Source organism: Phalangium opilio, unplaced genomic scaffold (assembly GCF_054372755.1).
Source record: "Phalangium opilio isolate 3A_F unplaced genomic scaffold, DU_Popi_V2 ptg000217l_1, whole genome shotgun sequence".
NCBI lineage: Eukaryota > Metazoa > Arthropoda > Arachnida > Opiliones > Phalangiidae > Phalangium > Phalangium opilio.
The window spans coordinates 13,640,888-13,659,687 of NW_028324218.1; the positions used below are offsets into that span (position 1 = coordinate 13,640,888).

General features: G+C 37.4%; 3 protein-coding genes across 4 annotated transcripts in view; 1 reads left to right on the forward strand and 2 right to left on the reverse strand.

The window, feature by feature from the left end:
• The first annotated feature begins 2,815 nt into the window (after positions 1-2,815).
• Positions 2,816-3,979, forward strand: LOC149616713 (uncharacterized). Its single transcript, XM_089856702.1, has one exon. The coding sequence runs from the start codon at positions 3,233-3,235 to the stop codon at positions 3,908-3,910; it is 678 nt and encodes a 225-aa protein (XP_089712828.1). The 5' UTR covers positions 2,816-3,232; the 3' UTR covers positions 3,911-3,979.
• A 513-nt stretch (positions 3,980-4,492) lies between these two features.
• Positions 4,493-5,173, reverse strand: LOC149616714 (uncharacterized). The gene is made up of 2 exons (XM_089856703.1): positions 5,041-5,173; positions 4,493-4,816 (listed from the first exon to the last, which is right to left on the reverse strand). Exons 1-2 carry the CDS (start codon positions 5,110-5,112, stop codon positions 4,493-4,495), a joined length of 396 nt encoding a protein of 131 aa, XP_089712829.1. The 5' UTR covers positions 5,113-5,173.
• A 3,942-nt stretch (positions 5,174-9,115) lies between these two features.
• LOC149616715 (centrosomal protein of 290 kDa-like) overlaps positions 9,116-18,800 on the reverse strand; it is a 56,715-nt gene continuing 47,030 nt past the window's right edge. For both annotated transcript variants that reach the window (XM_089857239.1, XM_089857240.1), the window contains exons 36-44: positions 15,865-15,993; positions 15,666-15,779; positions 15,494-15,577; positions 15,244-15,429; positions 14,227-14,400; positions 12,822-13,043; positions 12,249-12,341; positions 11,166-11,303; positions 9,116-9,799 (exon numbers count right to left, since the gene is read on the reverse strand). In XM_089857239.1, coding sequence (XP_089713365.1) covers positions 9,704-9,799; positions 11,166-11,303; positions 12,249-12,341; positions 12,822-13,043; positions 14,227-14,400; positions 15,244-15,429; positions 15,494-15,577; positions 15,666-15,779; positions 15,865-15,993 — 1,236 coding nt within the window. In that variant the 3' untranslated portion in view covers positions 9,116-9,703. The remainder of the gene's footprint in view (positions 9,800-11,165; positions 11,304-12,248; positions 12,342-12,821; positions 13,044-14,226; positions 14,401-15,243; positions 15,430-15,493; positions 15,578-15,665; positions 15,780-15,864; positions 15,994-18,800) is intronic.

Below are 18,800 nucleotides of genomic sequence, written 5' to 3' on the forward strand. Positions count from 1 at the left end.
CAAGTTCTAGTGATAGGTTGAAAATATGCACTAATATTGGTGAAAGTAGGTCGCCGCAGCCTTTTACTACGAAGTTTGGAATTCCATCTATTCCAGATGATAGCTTAGGTTTGAGTTTCTTAATTGTATCTTTTACTTCCTGTTCTGATATTATATATTGATAAAATTCACATTGGATTTTGTTTTTAGGTGTGAAGGGTAGAAGTATAGAGTCATCATTCGATATATTCGAGAAAACCTTTTTGAATTCATTTGCAATTTCATCGTTATTTGTAAGGAGTTTATCTCCATTTTTAATCACGATTCTTTTCTTTTTTGACTTGGATTTACTGTTTATATACCGCCAAAATGTTTTTGGGTCGTTTTTAACACTATTACAAATTTCATTTGAGTATGTTCGTTGATCACGTAGTAGAAGTTTTTTAACCGTTTTGCGAGCTATAATGTATTTTAAGTTATCATTTTCATTACCGATTCTCTTATTTTTTCTGTGATAGTAACGCTTATTTTTTAAGGCCTTGATGAGCTCACGGGAATACCAGTGTGGATATTTGTTTTTTGTAACATTTCTGGGTTTATTTGGATTACTACGGGGGATAGAGATTTCCATTGCTTCTTGAATATTTTTAGTTGTATAGTTTATGCAAAATTCTACGTCCCTAGATGAGTATACTGGACACCAGTTGATGTCTTTGATTGTTTTATACAGTTTCTGATAATCTCCCTTCATGAATATAAATCTACTAGATACACACTCTTCATATTGAATTTTTTGGTTCGTGCAGAATTCTAACGTAAAAACTGGGTGATATTTATCAATAGGTACTAACGGGATTTCATTGTGGTATTCTATTGTGCATTTGTCGCTGTTAACTAAACAGAGGTCTAGGATATTTCCACTGCTATTTCTTTTATAATTTAGTTGCTTGAGATTGTTTAGGTGGGAGAGCTCAAAAATATGTTCCGCCTTATGTTTTGCATAATAACCACATTCGTTAAGGTTCCAGTTGTCCCAATTGACACCGGGGAGATTGAAATCCCCCAAAAGAATTATATCCCCTTTAAAGCTAAGTAATTGATTTTTAATATTATCGTTAAATTCTTCGTAATCTGATATTGAAGAATCCGGGGGGAAGTAAGTACAACCTAATAGTAAATTTTCTCGATTGTTTAGGCGCACTTCAACAAAAACAGATTCATGTTGGTGTTCTAAGTCTGATCGCCTTATGGTTTTAAAGGTGTCTTTAATGGCTATTAGGGTTCCTCCACCAAGACTTCGTTTAATTCGGTCGGTACGGAAAACATTATAATTTCTAGGGAAGTAGTCAGAGCTACTATAAGAGTGGTTTAACCAGGTTTCGGTTAGGCACAGAACATCAAAATTTGTTTCTATTACGTTATTTAAAAATATAGTGGCCTTGCTACGTAGACCCCGGGTGTTTTGGTAATATATAATTGGGTTTCTAGTCATCATCGTGTTGTGCCTTATCTCCCAAATTCTCTTCCCTAATGGTAGTCATTTGTAAAGTGGTTTTAAATTTCTGGTTTTCATAAAGAGGACCGCGAAAGTCTGTTATTAGTGAATTTTCTGGAAAATTTTGGGGATCGCGTAATTTTTTAAATTCTTCTTCGCTTGCTGTGACGTAGAAGGAATAATACTTCCCTTTAATTCGGGGGTTGAGTTGTATACACTGCACTGTTTCTAACTCTGTTTCAAATTTAATTGAGTCCCTAAGTTGTTCTGCGGTGGTATCAACGGGCAGTCTTGAGATAAACAATGCTTTTTTCCTAGGTTGTTTGGCAGGTCTTGCAATTCCTTTAAGTAGGCTTGATTTTTTTGTTCCAAATTGAATGAGTTTTTTATCATTATTTTCAGATGTGGGTTTATTAAGGGGTAGTTTTTCATGAATTTTGGGTTGTGTAATTAGACTTGAAAATTCGCGGGGTCGTCCTATGGGTAGGTAGGGGTTCCGGTCGAGGGTTGAGTTTGGTGACTCAATACTTCGTGCAAGTATTTCTGCGTTTTGCCTAAGCACTAAAGCATTTTGTTCTCTCAAGTTCTTTATTTCCTTTTGGAGTTCTGAAACGGTCTCAACCAATAAAGAAACAGACGATAGAACATTGTCTACTATGTTATTTTTGGTCCGATGTAGGCTATCTACCCTAAAATATTCGTTTAAGTTGTCCATAAGCACACTAATTGTTAATGTTTCTTCACCAGCTACACTTTCTTCAGTTTCTGATTCACTATCGTCGTTATTATTAGGGGTTTCGATAAGGGAGCTATCATTTCGGTTAGTAATGCAGGTTTTACATTTATATTTACTTTGTTTTCCTTTGTAGTAGTATTGAAGTTCTTCGTTAGTTATAGCACCAATGCATTCGCCGTGTGAAAACTCATTGCAGATTCCACAGGAGATATTTGGTTGAGTCGAGGTTATTTGTTTTTTACATACTTGGCAATTAATTTTAGGGGTTTTCTTTTTCCCCGTCATTCTCACGAAGCCGAGTCCGCTTTGTTGATAAGCGATAAGCTGAATTCGCGATAAACCTTTTTGCTAGTCTCAGTAGGATTACGGAGCGATTATGATTGCGACCGCACACGCCAAGAGCCAGATAATCGGTTTGGAAGTGATCTGTTCTTACCTTAGATGTTTATTGTTTTCAAATCTTGACAAATTATATCAAGTAACGTTCCAAAAGGCGAAAATAGCATTCTTTGTTTCTATTTCTACATATAGGATGTGCCCACCAACGACGTTCCGTTCTAATTTTCTGTTGTGTTTTTGTTATAAATGTCGAATGTTTTTCAATAGCAATAGTTTCTTTTTAAGCAGAAGTAAACTAACGACAGTCGACACCATTTTAGTTGTTTACTTCCGACTGAAAGACAACTCTGCAATCTAGGCGCATGCTACCGCCCAGCTCGTATGTAAACGAAGGAGCAGGTGGAGCAGCGGGAACAAACGCTTTTGGCAGACGCGATTTTTTTAGGCGCGAGAAAAAGATTCGACTTTCAACTTCTACTCTCCGCTTTAAGCTTAATTCTCGCTCACATGTAAACGAGCCTTTAGAGGCCATCAAGTAGCGACAGTTTTCCGAATTTCTGTGAACTGCGAACGCAGTCCGGAAACTAACAATACGTTTGCTCCGATTTCCCAACTGCGAACGCGGTGACAGACACACACATACACACGTTGAGCTCAATTTGACATACAGTGTGCTCTCAACTATGTTTATAATTCCCGAAACTAGTTGTAGACGATATTTTCAAGGAGCAGTGTTAGCGTTAGCGGATGTTTTGAGAGATACAGTAGAATGGCCATCAAAGGATGAAATACAGAAAAATATACCACAATGTTTCGAGAATTTCAAAAACATAGTGGTAGTTTTAGACTGTACTGAAATACCTATTGAGAAGCCAAAGTGTCTGAGGTGTAGTTTGTTGACATACTCATTCTACAAGGGAGTTAACACAGCTAAGTTTTTAGTTGGTGTTTCTCCCGCAGGGCACATAACATTTTTCAGTGACGCTTATGGTGGTAGAGCCTCGGACAAATTTATCACGTCAGACACTAAAATTCTTGACCGATTAATACCTTACGTAGATGGGGTCATGGTAGACAAAGGCTTTTACATAAAGCAAGAATGTTACGACAGAGGGATTGAACTTATAAGGCCTCCGTACCTTGGGAAGAAGAAACAATTAACAACTCAAGAGGCTCGACAAAATGTAGCGATAGCAAAGGCAAGGGTACACGTTGAGAGAGCGATTCAACGCTTTAAAATCTTTGCCATTTTTAACCAAAAGCTTGAATGGGAGATGTTACCATATCTAAATGCAATGAAAGACATAGGAGCTTCGATCGTCAACTTATCCCGACCTATATTAAGCGATAAAAGATTCTAATATCATTAAACAAATAAATTCAAACAGATTAAATTGAAAATTTAAGAATTGGACTTTTTTATTTCCTTCATTCTACTGCAATTTTTGGAAGCAAATATTTAAAATACACGGTTTTTAATTTCTTTAAATACTTGTCAAGAAATGCTAAGTCACGATAAACATGAATGAGAATTATTTCATTTAATTTTTGACCAAACACAATGAAATGGCAAACGTTTAAGTTGGTTAAAGCCATCCCAAGTTGAATTTGGCCATAATATTTGTGTTTCTTTTTTAGGGCATAAACCCCATTGGTTTTAGTCAAATATTTAATTTTTTTGTTGTCAAATATTTTATCGAGAGAATCATTTTGGGCTTCGAAGGAGCATTTAACTTCAATTAGGGCTACTGGTATGCCTCCTTCAAAAACTAATCCATCTGGGCTATAGCCTAGCCACGGCAATAAATAATTAATAATAAGGCCTGTAGATACAACAGTTGAGCCCGTTACTTCTTGGTATTTCCTAATTGCGTTTAATTCGTTGGCCTGACCAAATTTTGTATACTTATTTCCCTTGAACTCAATGTTTTTTAAGTGATTTGTTATTTTTTCACCCAATCCCCATTATACGTAAATAAGGCATAGCTGGTTGATCCTGTAATTCGAACTCTCCTGAGTTGTACCCAAATTTCTTCACAGTCGGAGCCATCACCACCCTGCTTTTCAGTCTCGATAGCGATTTTTAAAGCTTCTTCTTCAGTGATAACAATTCTTTCGCGGTAAAAGTTTTGCGTATCCACCTTTTCTATTTCCATCTGAGGTGCACTAATGCTGTCTATTACACAATTGTTATCTGAAGCGTGCTTCAACAAAACCCTACATGATTCTTTATTTGTGTCCAAAGTGCTATCCAAATTAGCTTCATTCTGAAATTGATTAAAATTCCCATTAACAGATGGGTTAGGTTCAGAAATAGCAAGCTCAGAAGCATGATTGAGACTAATTGGTAGGTTTGGTTCGGAGGTGACTAGGTTAGATTGCAGGTTGGGTTCGGTGGTGACTAGATTTGATTGCAGGTTGGGTTCAGTGGTGACTAGATTAGGTTGCAGGTTGGGTTTGTTGGTGACTAGGTTAGTACTGCGTACTCTACCTTTCTTGTGTAAAGAAATTGCAGAGTCCGGCGCACACTCAAGCAATTTGCGTTTGAAATGCTGTTTCTCATCAGCTGACGGCTCCCGATGAAATCCCACAATTTTTTTCACGTGGCACATTTCAGTTAATGGTACTGGATCATACATTGACTTAGCGTCACTTTTCCTTTTGCCCCATTGTTGCGTTATGGTGCAGCTTAAATCATCTAACTCCAAAATATTTGCTCTATTCAGGAACAGAAGTAACGCCACACAATGTTTACATTTCTCTAGAAGGCCTGATTTGCAAGAGCAAACAACCGAGAAGTCGCCTTTAACATTTAATGAACAATTTAATTCGTGGGGTTCGCCTTTTAAATCACTCGTTTTCAAGCAAAGTGCGACAATCTTCAAATTATGTTCTTCTCTTTTCTGTATTCCACAACACACCAAATGTTTACTTTTCAAAACTTCTTCTCCCTCTACAAGGCACCGTTTTCTTTCTCCTTGATAATCAATATATTGTAGAATAGACTCGATAGAAACCGAAAATTTCACTTGTTCTAATAAATGTAACTTACATGAAAATAGTTTTTAAACTGCTAATTTTAGGAGTAAGCGCGATAAAAAGTGCTAAACTGTCTATACACCGACAAGCGCTATCCTTCTCTCGTCCGTAGCGCCCCCTATATTCAGTGGCGTTTGCGAATAGAGTCCACCTCTTCTCTACGAAAAGAAGGGTAAAGAAGGCGCAGAGGCGCCCTCCCGAGGAAGATTCTTCAGAAGATTCCCACCACTGCCATAAAATAACCCTAGAAAATGAACCTTTTGAAGCCTATCTTATAAAAAAAATACAGTTTTCGTTTGAAATACAGAGATTTTTTTAGCAAATGGCGGCATTTTTGAAGAGGAATGGGCTAAGGGGATGGAGTTTGAAATATACTATAACTTTCACCACGTTTCACCTTAAAGTTACTTATGTGATAATAGGCAACAAGAGAGTCTCTCTGTACAATGCTGTGCGCTGTGAAAACACATATGAAGCTGTATTTGGTTTATCATCCCCTCACTTTACAAAATTTCCAGTTATTGTACAAAGCGCATTTCTCCTTCGTACTTTCAGTGAGAATTAAGAACGGAAGAAGAAACTTCAAGGAACTTTGACAAGGAACACGATGTAGCTCAAACGAGCCCGCGCGTCTCAAGCGTCATTTTCTCGCTCTAGTTTGTCATTTTCTGGCTTCTAGTATTTGCTTCCAGCGTAAATGAAAATACCAAAGCTAGAAGCGAGATTGAGTTCTAACGACATTTTCTCGCTCTCGCGCGTTTTTTTCACACGAAAATGCGGCTTAACTAGCGCGTGCTGACAACCAAAGCTGGAACAGAGTATATATATTGAATAAGCTACCATCCGAGATAGGGAGTTGCCTATCCTCTGAGCATGGATAAAGAATGCGCGTGAGAAAATTTGTTTTCATGCTATAGGATAGGCAGCTATCTCCGACGGCAGCTTATTCTCATTATTCGATATAACAGTACCTTTAATTGCTGCTATTTTTCATAATGACATTCTGTTGATAGAGAAAGTATTTCTACTATGGAAAGGGTGACACTTTTGAATCGGCAGTTTACTGACTGGAACAACACAAGTGCTTTTTAATAAAAACAAGTTGGGAAATCAAAATAACCTCTCCGTGTCGAGACGTAATTAAGAGGATTTTCTTAAATAATTTAATAAATGTTATTTTAATGGTCATTAAGTTACCTTAATTCTAGTTAAATCGTTTTAAGATACTTTATACCTAAAATCATTTTAAACATAGCTATTGTTGACGTTTGAATTCAAGCATATGCCTCTTTAACAATTTTTGGAAATTTAGGGTATAGGGTCTTTGCGCGTGACGTCAAATTACCTACCCCTTTCCTCTCCCCTTGCCAGCTGCCCGCTCTGGCCATGTTAGGCCGCCATGTTGACATCCCCTGAAAACCGGTTTTCGCCCCCTATTTCTTCTCCCTTTTCACTCTCGCGGAAACACCCTATATAAGGCGATTGATTCACGTTGGGAGGCTAGACGTATCTCGTAACCCTACCCGATCACCGAGTACTTCATAATCTTAACGATGGGAGTAAATGCCAAAAAATGCTTTCTGCGTACACGTATGCTCTGATTTGCCAATTGCGAACGCTGTGACAGACATACACATACGTCCAGTGTAATACCTCTCCCTGACGTCATCGTCACTCGGAGAGAGGTAATATAACAAGCTTCGAAGTAGATCAGTCAGTCATACAACAATACGGAAAGTACCCCAGCTTCTGATGAATTAGTATTAGTTGAGACTGGTACACTAACCCCAGTTAATACTTTTCAATGCAAGGAGACTCAAACCAGTTTAGAAATATCCAGTGGCGTCGCTAGGCCTTTTTTCAAACTCAGCCCCCCCCCCCAACAAAATAATCCGTGAACCCTACCAAAAAATTGCTGTTAGCAACCCAAAATTCTGTAGCAATATGTAAAATATTTTCAATATCAAACAGAAAAATTTTGAAGAAAAAAACAGATGGAGACAAGTAAAATGTTTCACGTTCTTGCGATGGGAGTCCCAAACGTGTGGACTAAAAGCTAACCAAACATAAAAATCAACCTAAGACGAGTGAAAATCCTTCATAATCGGTTCCGTAGTCTTTATCAATAAAAGGTTGTAACTTGTATATCTTTAAAATACGAATAATTTCACGTTGACATAAATTTACGAATAGTTTTAAAGGTCTACACATTTTCCAATGAACCCATTATGCAATTTTTAGCCACATCGTAGTATACGATAGGCTCTTAGTTTGACCCGAGCCGTAGCAGCTGTAGTAGTAGTGGGCGGGGTTGTCGCTTTCATTATCGTCAGAATTTAGCTTAAATGGAACTCGATAGTACCTCAACCCACCAATAGGGGTAGCTGAGCCCAGATAGAGATTTTTTAAAAATTACAAATTTTTCACACCGCACCCGGGAATTGAACCCGGCTGGCTGGCGCAGCAGTAAGATACGCTAACACTTCTGATTTTTTTAGGGTCTTTGAATTTTTTTCGTTTTATGTGCTAATTAAATAGATAACGATGTGGCTACTATTAAGTCCCAGCCCCTGGGCCATCTTGTTTATATCAAGTTCTTATAATAACTTTAAAATAGTTTGCCAAGATTTAGCCCCCCCCCCCCCCAAATTTCAAACCCTAGCGACGCTACTGGAAATATCTGATGTAGGCCTAGCATGTCAGTTTGGAAGAATCGAAGTTGATGATTGCTAATGCTCACAGCATGAAGCTATAATGGTAGAAATTTAAAGTCAAGTGGTTCTAGCTGACTTTGAGGAATTAATTAACCAAAAAACCCAAACTTTATTTAGAATGGTTAAAAGATTTAAGCTATAAACTCTCTATAGACACAAGTAGAATAACCTTACACCAAGTTCCTATGTAAGATTTTTTGCCGTAGCCTCTGTGTCTGAAAGTTCTGACGTTAAGCTTTTTAAAGTTCCCAACGGAGCTCGCGTGAATGGAGACATAAAATTTCTAAAATCTCGGCCACGACCGAGAACGAGCTTTTGAAGCAGCGCTCCACAGCGGTGGAGAGTGAAGTAAAACAGGCGGGGCTAATTTTTTTTATCTGAGTAAGTTCAAGCATGGAGGGTTCACCCACGGTGTTTACGTTTTTTATGGCAACGGCGTATCGTGCGGAGTGCTAAGGGGGGTGGAATTTTTTTAGTGAGAACCAGCTCTCCGCGGCTGATGTTAGTTGGCGCCGAGAAAAAAATGTTAGGAGAGAAAAACTTTGGGTGTTCAACCACCATTTACTCTACAGTAGATACATTCGGCCTAGCCTTGGGATATCAAGTTTTAGGAACACTCGAGATGAGACGTTCGTTAGCGAGAACCTGACACACAATACCCTCATTCCTAAGCTGGAAAGCTAGGTCCTTGGTGTTAGATTATTCACCTTGTGCTATAGACCATTAAATATCAAACTTTATTTAAAGAAAAAAGTAATTATCTTTAAAATATTAGTGAGCAGATAAACACTCATCAGAAATTACAAGCTAAAATGAAGAGTACGAAAGATTTTCATGTTTTTATTTGACATTTAGTTTGGAATCCCATACAAATTTTGTTTTCTTGAAATTATCAATGAATTTTACCCCATGTAGTAACTTGAAACTGCTGCTATATTTGCATTACAAATAAATTATGATATTTGAGACTAGGTACTAGTTTTACAACGGACGGAGTTGACAAACGTGCAGGTATCGTGACACACCAGTCAGATGACTAGACTATAGATACCGTCATAAGTTTATAAGATATGTTCCATAAGTATGTTACTACCTATACTTCGTAATATTAGAGACATACTAGGAGCTAGTTCGAGAACGACAAGAGAATTGACTACACTCGGTTAATTTTGCAGTCCATCTTACTATTTGGTCTGTACTAAGCCTTTGACAGCGCCTCACCAGGCGTCGCTTTACCTCGAATCTATGACGTTTCACCTACGTCACTCATGGCAAGCTCTCCGTAAACAGTGACAAACTTATGGAAAATATTTTAATAACTTAAGATACAGTTGCTATTTTGGCAATATGAAAATGTAAAATAGTTTTTCGAGAGAATTATCTGACTAGTCAAGTAGGAGATCAGGTATCTTCTTTTAATTCGTTTATTCTTATTTGCACTCTCATTTCAGCATTTTCTCTTAATAGTGTCTCGTATATTGTGTCTCTTTCTTTAGTCTGAAAAAGATAAATAAAGTCAGTAAAATTAAATTAGAAAGTTTGCACAGATGCCCATGGCCTAGTGGGGCGAAGTATCAAATTACTTTCATTTAAGAATAGCTTAAAGTCTGGGCTATGGTTTAATTTAAACTAGGGATGAACCGGTACCGATACTCGGGGTTTCCCGATAGTATCGCATCGGTTGGTTTAATATGATACCATAAGAAAATAATATATAGCTCCCTATAAGTGTGAAAATCTCCATTTAAGCCATGTAAACAGCATTTTCTTCCATTGAAATTTGAAAAAAGTTTCTAATGCCACCTATTAAGAGTTTTTGGCGTTAAAAAGATGAAATATTTGCTTAGAAATTTTCAAATTTTATATTGTAATTAAATAGTTAAAGGTCTAGAAGTTACTATTATGATAATTAAAACTAATTAAGTACATGTCAAAATTATCATAATAAATTAATAGATGGCGCGAGATTTTGACGAACGAGGCTAGCGCCTACACTGGTACTTATAGGGAGCTATATATTATTTTCTTATGATACTAAACCCATACTAGTTTAAAATGCGCGTTAGATGGCGCTACATGACATTTTTAGGTCTTTCAGTAATGTATTGACGGTGGTCATACATTTTTATGAATGTCAATAAGCCGTGATATTATTTTGAAAGTACCTCTAAACATTGTACTTGGTAGTATAATTCATGAAACTACTATATAATTATTTTCTAGTATTTTTAATGCATATATAAATATAAAAATATCGGTATCGGTTGAAGTATCGGGTTTTCGATCATAGTGAGTAAATATCGGTATCGGTTCATGTTTGCACCAGTATCGATCCATATCGGGTTAAGTCTGGTATCGGCCATCTCTAATTTAAACAAATAGCACTATATGCTCCTATAATCAAGGGGTAGAGTTGACGCCCACTAAGCTTAGCAAAGGCTAGTTATAACTCCGCCCTCCCAGACGAGTTCTGATTGGTACTTGGCAAGGTAAAATTGGTGTATTGAAGATTAGCCAGAATGTTAGCGGCGCCACCGGACGAAGAGAGCATCTAGTGACAAACTAAATCACAACCATTAAGTTATGGTTGCATTTACAGCATTGGGCGATTGGATATGTTTACAAAAGTCGACCAAAGCAGGAAACCAATCAGAATTCATTTACAAGGGCGAAATTAAAACTAGCCTTTGCTAGGCTTAGCGGACCAGTCAACTTCCCCCTAGACTATGGCAGCATCTAGTGGCAAACTAACCACAACCATAAAGTTATGTTTGCATTTACAGCATTGGCCGATTGGATGTGTTAGCAAAACTCGACCAAAATCCTTGAACCCTAGTTATTGGGGAAATGATTTAATGAATACCTTTATCAATTCCGGTTCATGATGTAAAAGCCTTCCAAGTAGTTCTTGATTTTCATTTTCCAATTCCACATTTTTTTCTTTTAGGGCTTTAATGGCGTCTTCAGGATCCACCATTGAAAATTTTTCAAGAGATTCAATCTTAACGAAAAATATTGCACATTTGAGTTAAAGACTATGAATTCCTGGGTGATGCTAAATTTCACCCAAGGCGCAAGTGTGGCGCTAAAGAGCTTGTAATTTGAACATGTGATAAAACCAAACCACTATCTACATGTTTGTGTATATGCTAAAATAAAATGTAGAACCCACTTAGCTTATGGAAGATAAAATAAAAAAAGACGAAACCTGGAACAATTAGGAAAAAAAATCTGTATTTTTGTAGGATGATAGTGTAGAACTAGACTAGTTAAACAATATCCCAAAACTCCACATCTTTCTGAGCGCCGCTTGCGCTTTAACGCCCCCTCCCCCCAAATGTTGGGAAAACCCACTTAATGCAGTAATTCCGGAATGAGATGAGATATAGAGTCAAAAAGCATTCCAATCAAATGCTATAATGAGCTATATTTTATTACATTACGAGAAATCTGTACGAGCTCAATAACGGAAATGTTTTGGTAAGTTATATCAATGATTTTGATGATATTTTATCAATGTAAACTGACTCAGCTTTTTCATAATTTTTTCAAAGTTCAATTCTATTTCCTGGGGCTACTTGGTCTTGGTCATTTAAGCCTTTCTGAACACTAAAATTTTCAGAATTTGTGAGTCCGGTGTTTTTACCACCTTGTCTTCTTAAGACGGAACATCTGTTATACGTTGGATTGGTAACATTTTTGGACGTTCATTCCAGATGTTCAGTCTTAACCCTATATCAAAGCACATGATAACATGATACTGCGGCCCCCTTTTGAAAAAGGTCTACAGAATATACGTCTTTTGTGCCCCTGTCGAAACCTAGTAAATTGGTTGTAACACGATAATGTCGCACTAACATTTTTATATTTTTGCACACTATGTATTTAAAGAAAGGCTTGTATGGCGCACCTTCAGAAAAGTGTACAATGATTAAAAATTTGCTACCTTAATTTTTAACTGAGCTATCTCCATCCTTAAACGTTCTTCTTTCTCCGCTTGCTCTTTTGTTACTGTGAATACCCGATGATATTTATTCTTCTACGTTAAAATATTTTCAATCACATTTCATTATATGGCGATATATTACATAAGAATTTTCTTTTGAAAATAGGGAGTTGGCCAAGAGGTGAAAATCGGACCACTCTGGCCTCTCCCAATAAAGGACTTTTGACTCAAGTAGATGGGTCAAAAAGTTTAGTCAGCAAAAATTGGTCAGTGATAAATTTTTAATGTGGTGATTCAACCAGTCTGAGAAAACCAGTTTATTAATTGCTTGAACTAGTTTTTAAGTTTATTAATTTCAAATCTATAGGAAAACTAATGTGGGACCAGTCCAAGGGAACACTTTATTATTTTGGACGATATGGGGGTCACTGGTCCAAAGGACTGGTTCAAAAACTATGCTCATTTCCCACTGCTCCCAACTAGTTTACTCAACTCAAGTTGACTCATCTAAATGAGTCAAAAAGTTGTATCGTCTGTAAAGGCCTTTAAGGCTCCCAAACTTATTTCACTTACTAATTCTTCTAACTCCTTTTCAAGAGCAGAGATTTTTTCCTCGTACATCTTGGTAACTACGTAAGTTTTGTATTGTCGTGGAGGCATGGAATGTGGCGTTGGAATTTGTTGCTTTAAACTTTTGATTAGTTTCTCTTTTTCTTCAAGCGCGTCTAAAACTCTACGGTTTTGTTCCGTTAACGTTCTGTTCCGCTTGGATAATTGGTCAATTTCACGTTGACACTAGATAAATTAATTGACAACTTCTTCACCTATTTTCTCTTAAAGCAAAGCGCGGGTCACGTGGGTCCCCTACAAGGTGACTTTCCTTACGAACTCTAGTCTTGGATGAAGAATAGTTACACTTGGATATATCAGTCGACAAATCTTTGGACCACAAATGACTTACGCGACCTTCGCCCCGCGTAGTGTTAAAATCTTGAAACTTCCGTTACAAACAAGAAACACGTGTTTAGTTTAGCCAAGGCCTAGGGCTATTTAAACATCAACTTTACTGGTTTCTTTTATTATAGAAGGTAATTATACTTAAAGTATAAAATCACCTACTATAATAATTAGAAGAATTATAGTTCATCTTTAAAACTTCCATAATCATAACTCACCGCATAAACAAAAGCCACTGAAAACGATCTTAACCCTAACCGCCGTTTATTTTTCAAATTCAAACGGAATCAGAGCAGACGACGTAACAAACGGAAACCAAAAAATAATCATTTCCGGTAAAAACAGCTTGTCGCGTTACCAAATTTAGAACCCCTCTAATGCGCATCCGCGACCGCGGCCAGAAGCACACGTTATACTACGAGTGATATATCCAAGTGTAACTATTCTTCATCCAAGCTCTAGTTTAGGCTTGGCGAAGCTAGAGGCATTTGTGGGCGGGATTTTTAAGTGCACTTATAAATCCCGCCCACTAGCCTTAGCCAAGTTAAACCCGAAAACGTTTCTGAGCCCGGGGTATCTTGTTTAAAACGTCCCGCACACGCGCATATCAAGCAGATAAACGTCACTGATACGACAGCAGGCGCCATCTGGCGCTGGATTATTGGGATATAGTTAGGCTTAACGGCTTTTTTAACTGTTGTATATAGATAATATTTACACTGTATTTTACGAAATTAAGTATAAATAATAACTAACAAAAACTGGAAACTTGAAAGCACAAAAATACGACTATGAAGTTAAATCTTAGACAGAACGCGGCCTTTATCAAGTACTGCTCGAGTAAATTAGGTTTGATTGGCTGCTGCTAGAATTGAACTGACTCGAATGACCTGCTGTCGGACCTTTTACCCAGGATTACTTTGATTTTTTTCAGAAAGGCCTGTTCAGGAGGAAAGTCAACTTGTAGGGAAACCACGTGACCCGCGCTTTGCTATGATGTTGTTATCAAATAAGCACATACCTTTTTAACTTCATGTTGAAGTTTCATATTTTCCGAGGCAATTTTATTAGTTTTGACATCAAGCAATCTATGTATGCTGGTACTACTTGCACATTTAGGGGTTGCGGTATTGTCGCTTTTATCAACATTGTTATCAAGTACATCACTCTGTGATTGATCCAGTATTTTTACTTCCTGCATTAACAAATGTTTCAAATTTAAATAAGGCTGATATGTTGAATGAATAAGTTTATAAGATATGTTCCATAAGTATAACACTGGTTTATACTTCGTTATGCTAGAGACTTACAGCTCGAGCTAGTTCGAGAACGACAAGAGAATTGACTACACTCGGTTAATTTTGCAGTCCATCTTCCTATTTAGTTTGTACTAAGCCTTTGACAGCGCCTCACCAGGCGTCGCTTTAAGACAATCTATGATGTTTCACCTACGTCACTTCACCACAAGCTCTCTCAGTAACCAGTGACAAACTTATGGAACATATCTTATAAACTAATTGTCTCAGGTCCGGAAATAAGCACATTGTCCAATAAAATTTTAAAATGTCCCATAATTTTTCTAAAAACTTAAGGGGTTACTGGACATTTTAACCAATAAATCTTCCGTAGTTTAGATGGTTTGACTATGAAGATGCGACAGTATTTTTGCATATTCCAGTGGACAATGTCCTATAACTTTTCCACTCAAAGGGGGCGTCACTGGACACATGTCCTATAAGAATTTTTTCTTATTTCCGGCCCTGAATGGTCTTAAGGATAACCCTTTAAATAATAAACTGAAGGACAATGCTATTTATAGTTAAGGGGTCATTCATAAAAAACTCTAATCAGAGCTTGAAAACGGTGGCCCTTGGATCAAAATGTAACAACAAAATTTTCAACTCAAAATCGCCCATAGAACCCACTATACTTCTTCCTACTACCCAATTTTGGAACACCCCATATTTTTTAAGACGTGGACATGCGGTCCAATCTGGACTTGACATAAGCAATAATAGCATGGATGTAATTATTTTACTTTGATATTTGATTGTTCTCCATTTGAGAGCTGTTCAATTATGGCTTCTTTATTCTTCAAATCTGATTTCAGGACATTGATTAAGCCTTCCAAGGTAGATATCTGCACCTTGTAACGAGGAACATCAATTTTCACTTGCTCCAATTCAACCTTCAGCTCAAAATTTTCCTCCGACAGTTTCAAAACCTGACAAAATCGAAATTAAAAATATGCTTCATTTCTGAAATTAACAGCTTTGCAAAACCTTTACATGTTTTTGAAGATTATTAATTTTAACAGAGGAGCTGACTGAAGGGTCATCGTTGAAAATATCTCTAGTGGCTCGGGCCATAGTCTACAAAAAAGGTTATACTTTAACATACGCATAGTAGTTAAAAGCATTTATCGTCTGTGGTTTAGTTAACTCATTTCATCGTTCATACCTCTCTGGATACTGTATATTTCGCCAACTGCTTTTCTAGCTGATAAATTTTATCCACCAAAATTTGGCTTTTTGTTTTCAATTCTTCCAATTCATCCGGTTTTCTTCCGGTGGTCTTATTAAAATAGTTAACTCATATTTGAAGTTGCAAAGATACAGCTTGCTAATTTCTAAATTTAGCTTCATAACTTTTGTTTTACCTCTTGTTCAAGTTGCTGTAACTTTTTCTTTAGTTCTTCAAGTTGTGCCAATTCTGGTGGATGTGCTTTAACCAACAATGCTTTTACTCTGTTCTCAAGAAGGGTTTTTTCCTTGTTCAATTTTACCAACTATGAAACAGAAACATATATTCGTTTATGGGCATGCCACAATTATGGATAGTTTTTACTAATGACAAGACGCTAGAGCACTGTCAACCAATTTAGTCCAGTCCCTATTCAAAGTAAACTGCTAACCTATTGATACCTAAATGGGTTGGCAACACTGCCGACCGGCAAAACAACTATTCTTAGCTTAAAGCATGGTTTTCACTTGGCGTAAATCAAGACTTTTCGCCCGACGTCAAGCGATAACCGAAAAAAAACCTAGTTACGCTGGACAGAAATTACGTTGAGTGTGGCGATATTAGCTTTCTATTTTTTCGGCCGTGTTCAACGTTAACGCTCTGCGCGAGCCAATCAGCAATAAGCTAGAGTCGTGACGTTATTTTCGAACACGCGTGTTCGGAAAAGGCCGTCTGCGGTCCGCCATGTTTTTATTTATTTCGTTCCTAATCGAGTTAGTAACTAGTACAAATCCCTGAGAATGCCGAAGTTCAATGCTTAAAGGTTTATTGAAGAGGTTAGAAACAATACAAATCTGTATGATGTTAGAATTAAAGATTGCAAAAAAAAAAAGACAATAGATGGGCCGCAATTGGTGCAGTGTTCAGTTTATCTGTTAAGCCTTGGTTCCATTATTTGCATGAACTACGCTAAGTGAAAACGCTATAACGCTGGGCGACAACGTAAAAAACAAATCTGACGTTTGACGTCCAGCTGCAAAGAAGTTTTTTATGGTCAAGTGAAAACCATGCTTAAACCAAAGCGTGGGTCCTATTATCAAGAAGGCAGGGCGTAACGCGCGCGATTGGTCGGAGGTCCTTATTTCCAATTATTCAGAAAATCTGAACCTAATTTTAATTTTGAAATCATTCGGAGATATTTCCTGGATGTTTCACTGCGCAGACTGATCTTATATAATATTTAGAAGAATCGATAAAAAAATCACTTGATTTTCCACTTCACCCTCCCTTTAAGAAGTATAAGCAAGGAAGATGGAGATAGGGAAGTTTCGTGTAACCGGAGCCTCCGAGATATCTAGGCCCATGCATGTCGATTTTTACGTGGGGAAATATCCAGTTTCATAGAGGAAATATTTTTACCCTTTGTGTGTACGAGGTGGCGCTTTAATGACCGTTGCGACCGGGGTCTTCCATAAATTATCGATGACATTTTAGGGGCCAATTATAAAACTTTTATGAAAGAGAAATGTTTCACCTTTAAATTAACGTAATTTTTTAGGGGCTATTCACTTTTTATTGAATTTATTGGTTAGATTAAATGGACAAAAAAGTAATTATGAGATTTTAACATCGTTGTTTTTTTAGTAAAACAAAACTTCTTGAAGTTGCTAATTCACAGTTTTCATATATCATTAGAGGATTTTTTACCCCTTCGAAACCTTAACATTTTTATCCTTTACTTCTTTGGAATGATTGTTTAATAAAGGTCTTCGGAAATTTTCAAAAACATTTTTTTACTATCCGCGACCTCGGCTTCACCGCTCTACGTCTATACCTTGCCCTAATATTGTAGCAGTCGACGGGGTCACGAGGCTGAACTTGTTTATTTTACGGTGCTGAAAGCGCCACGAGGCGGGAAAACACGGCGAACTAAATTAGTCAAAAAAATATTCTCGCTTCGCTACATGCATATCTCGGAGGCTCCGGTGTAACGCTATAACTCCGGTCGCCCAAAAATCCCGTTTTCGTCTTGGATGTGCAATTGTGCATGTGCGCACGCGCCGCACTTTTCTCGCGCATCGTGCTGAGGATAGGCGGCACTACCGGTTTCCTGCGCAGTTCAAACTAGCGCCGAATATAAGTCATGTGACCTGCTACATTTCGTGAAGAGAGATTCCTATACTGACCAAACTTCCCTATCTCCATCTTCTTCCTTGGTATAAGTTTAAAATATACACGTTTGAACACAAGTTATCTTACACATTAGAGAAGGAATATGTATCTATACCGTGCATTTAGTTTAGCTCCAGATTAATACGCCCTCTAGTGCACATTTTTCGACTAAAAATTAAGACCCATACAGAAGAATACGGTACCGTTCTTCAATAACATGCGAAACTTTAACACAACAAAAGCCGCTACCATAGCAACCAAATTGATTTTTGGGATATGGTATAGACCTTTTCACACTTAGAGCGGGGGTGAAAAGGGGGTAAAATTCTCGAGAGGTGAGCATGCGCAGAAAGAATGTTTGTTGCCAGTCGTATTTATGTACCCATTGCTTTTACCTTACTAGTTAGGAATTCGAGTTTATTTTTATAAAACAGTGTTGTACTAATGGTTGTAAAAGTATAAATTGAACTTCCTAGGTGAAATTTTATCGAATTCATTTGATAGACGTAAAATTGGGATAGTTTATAATATTCTACAGACCAAATTGGGCGCCAAGGCTTACGAGCGTGTTATACGCGGGGTAACGCGTCGCTTTCGGGCTCGGCACGGCATGATCGGCGATATCCGCCGATGAAGCGCGTTGATCTCATACGGTCGCCGAGGCTTAGTGAGTTTTAACCAACTATTATCATTCCACCGTTTCCATTAGAACTTAAAACTGTTTGTTTCTTAACATTGTTTTAATTTTACTCTCTCGGTTTAAATACTAGGCATTTTATTTTAATTTTAAATTACAAAACGTTCTAAAACACGTCCATCGTAGTTTATTTTACACGTTAACTCCATAGAAGTGTAAAACTCGTGGCAACAAACTTGCAACTGCTCATGCGCGGCCATAAGTGGGAAAAGGTCTATTCACTCAACCATTTAAAGCAAGTCTCGACTGTGGATTAGTTTAAA

Excerpts from the sequence above, each read along its gene's own strand:
- LOC149616714 (XM_089856703.1), bottom strand. The coding sequence starts at position 5,112 with ATGAGAAACAGCATTTCAAACGCAAATTGCTTGAGTGTGCGCCGGACT. Across the intron at positions 4,817-5,040 it reads AATTTCTTTACACAAGAAAG|AATGAAGCTAATTTGGATAG; the intron begins GTAGAGTACGCA and ends AATCAATTTCAG.
- LOC149616713 (XM_089856702.1), top strand. The coding sequence starts at position 3,233 with ATGTTTATAATTCCCGAAACTAGTTGTAGACGATATTTTCAAGGAGCA.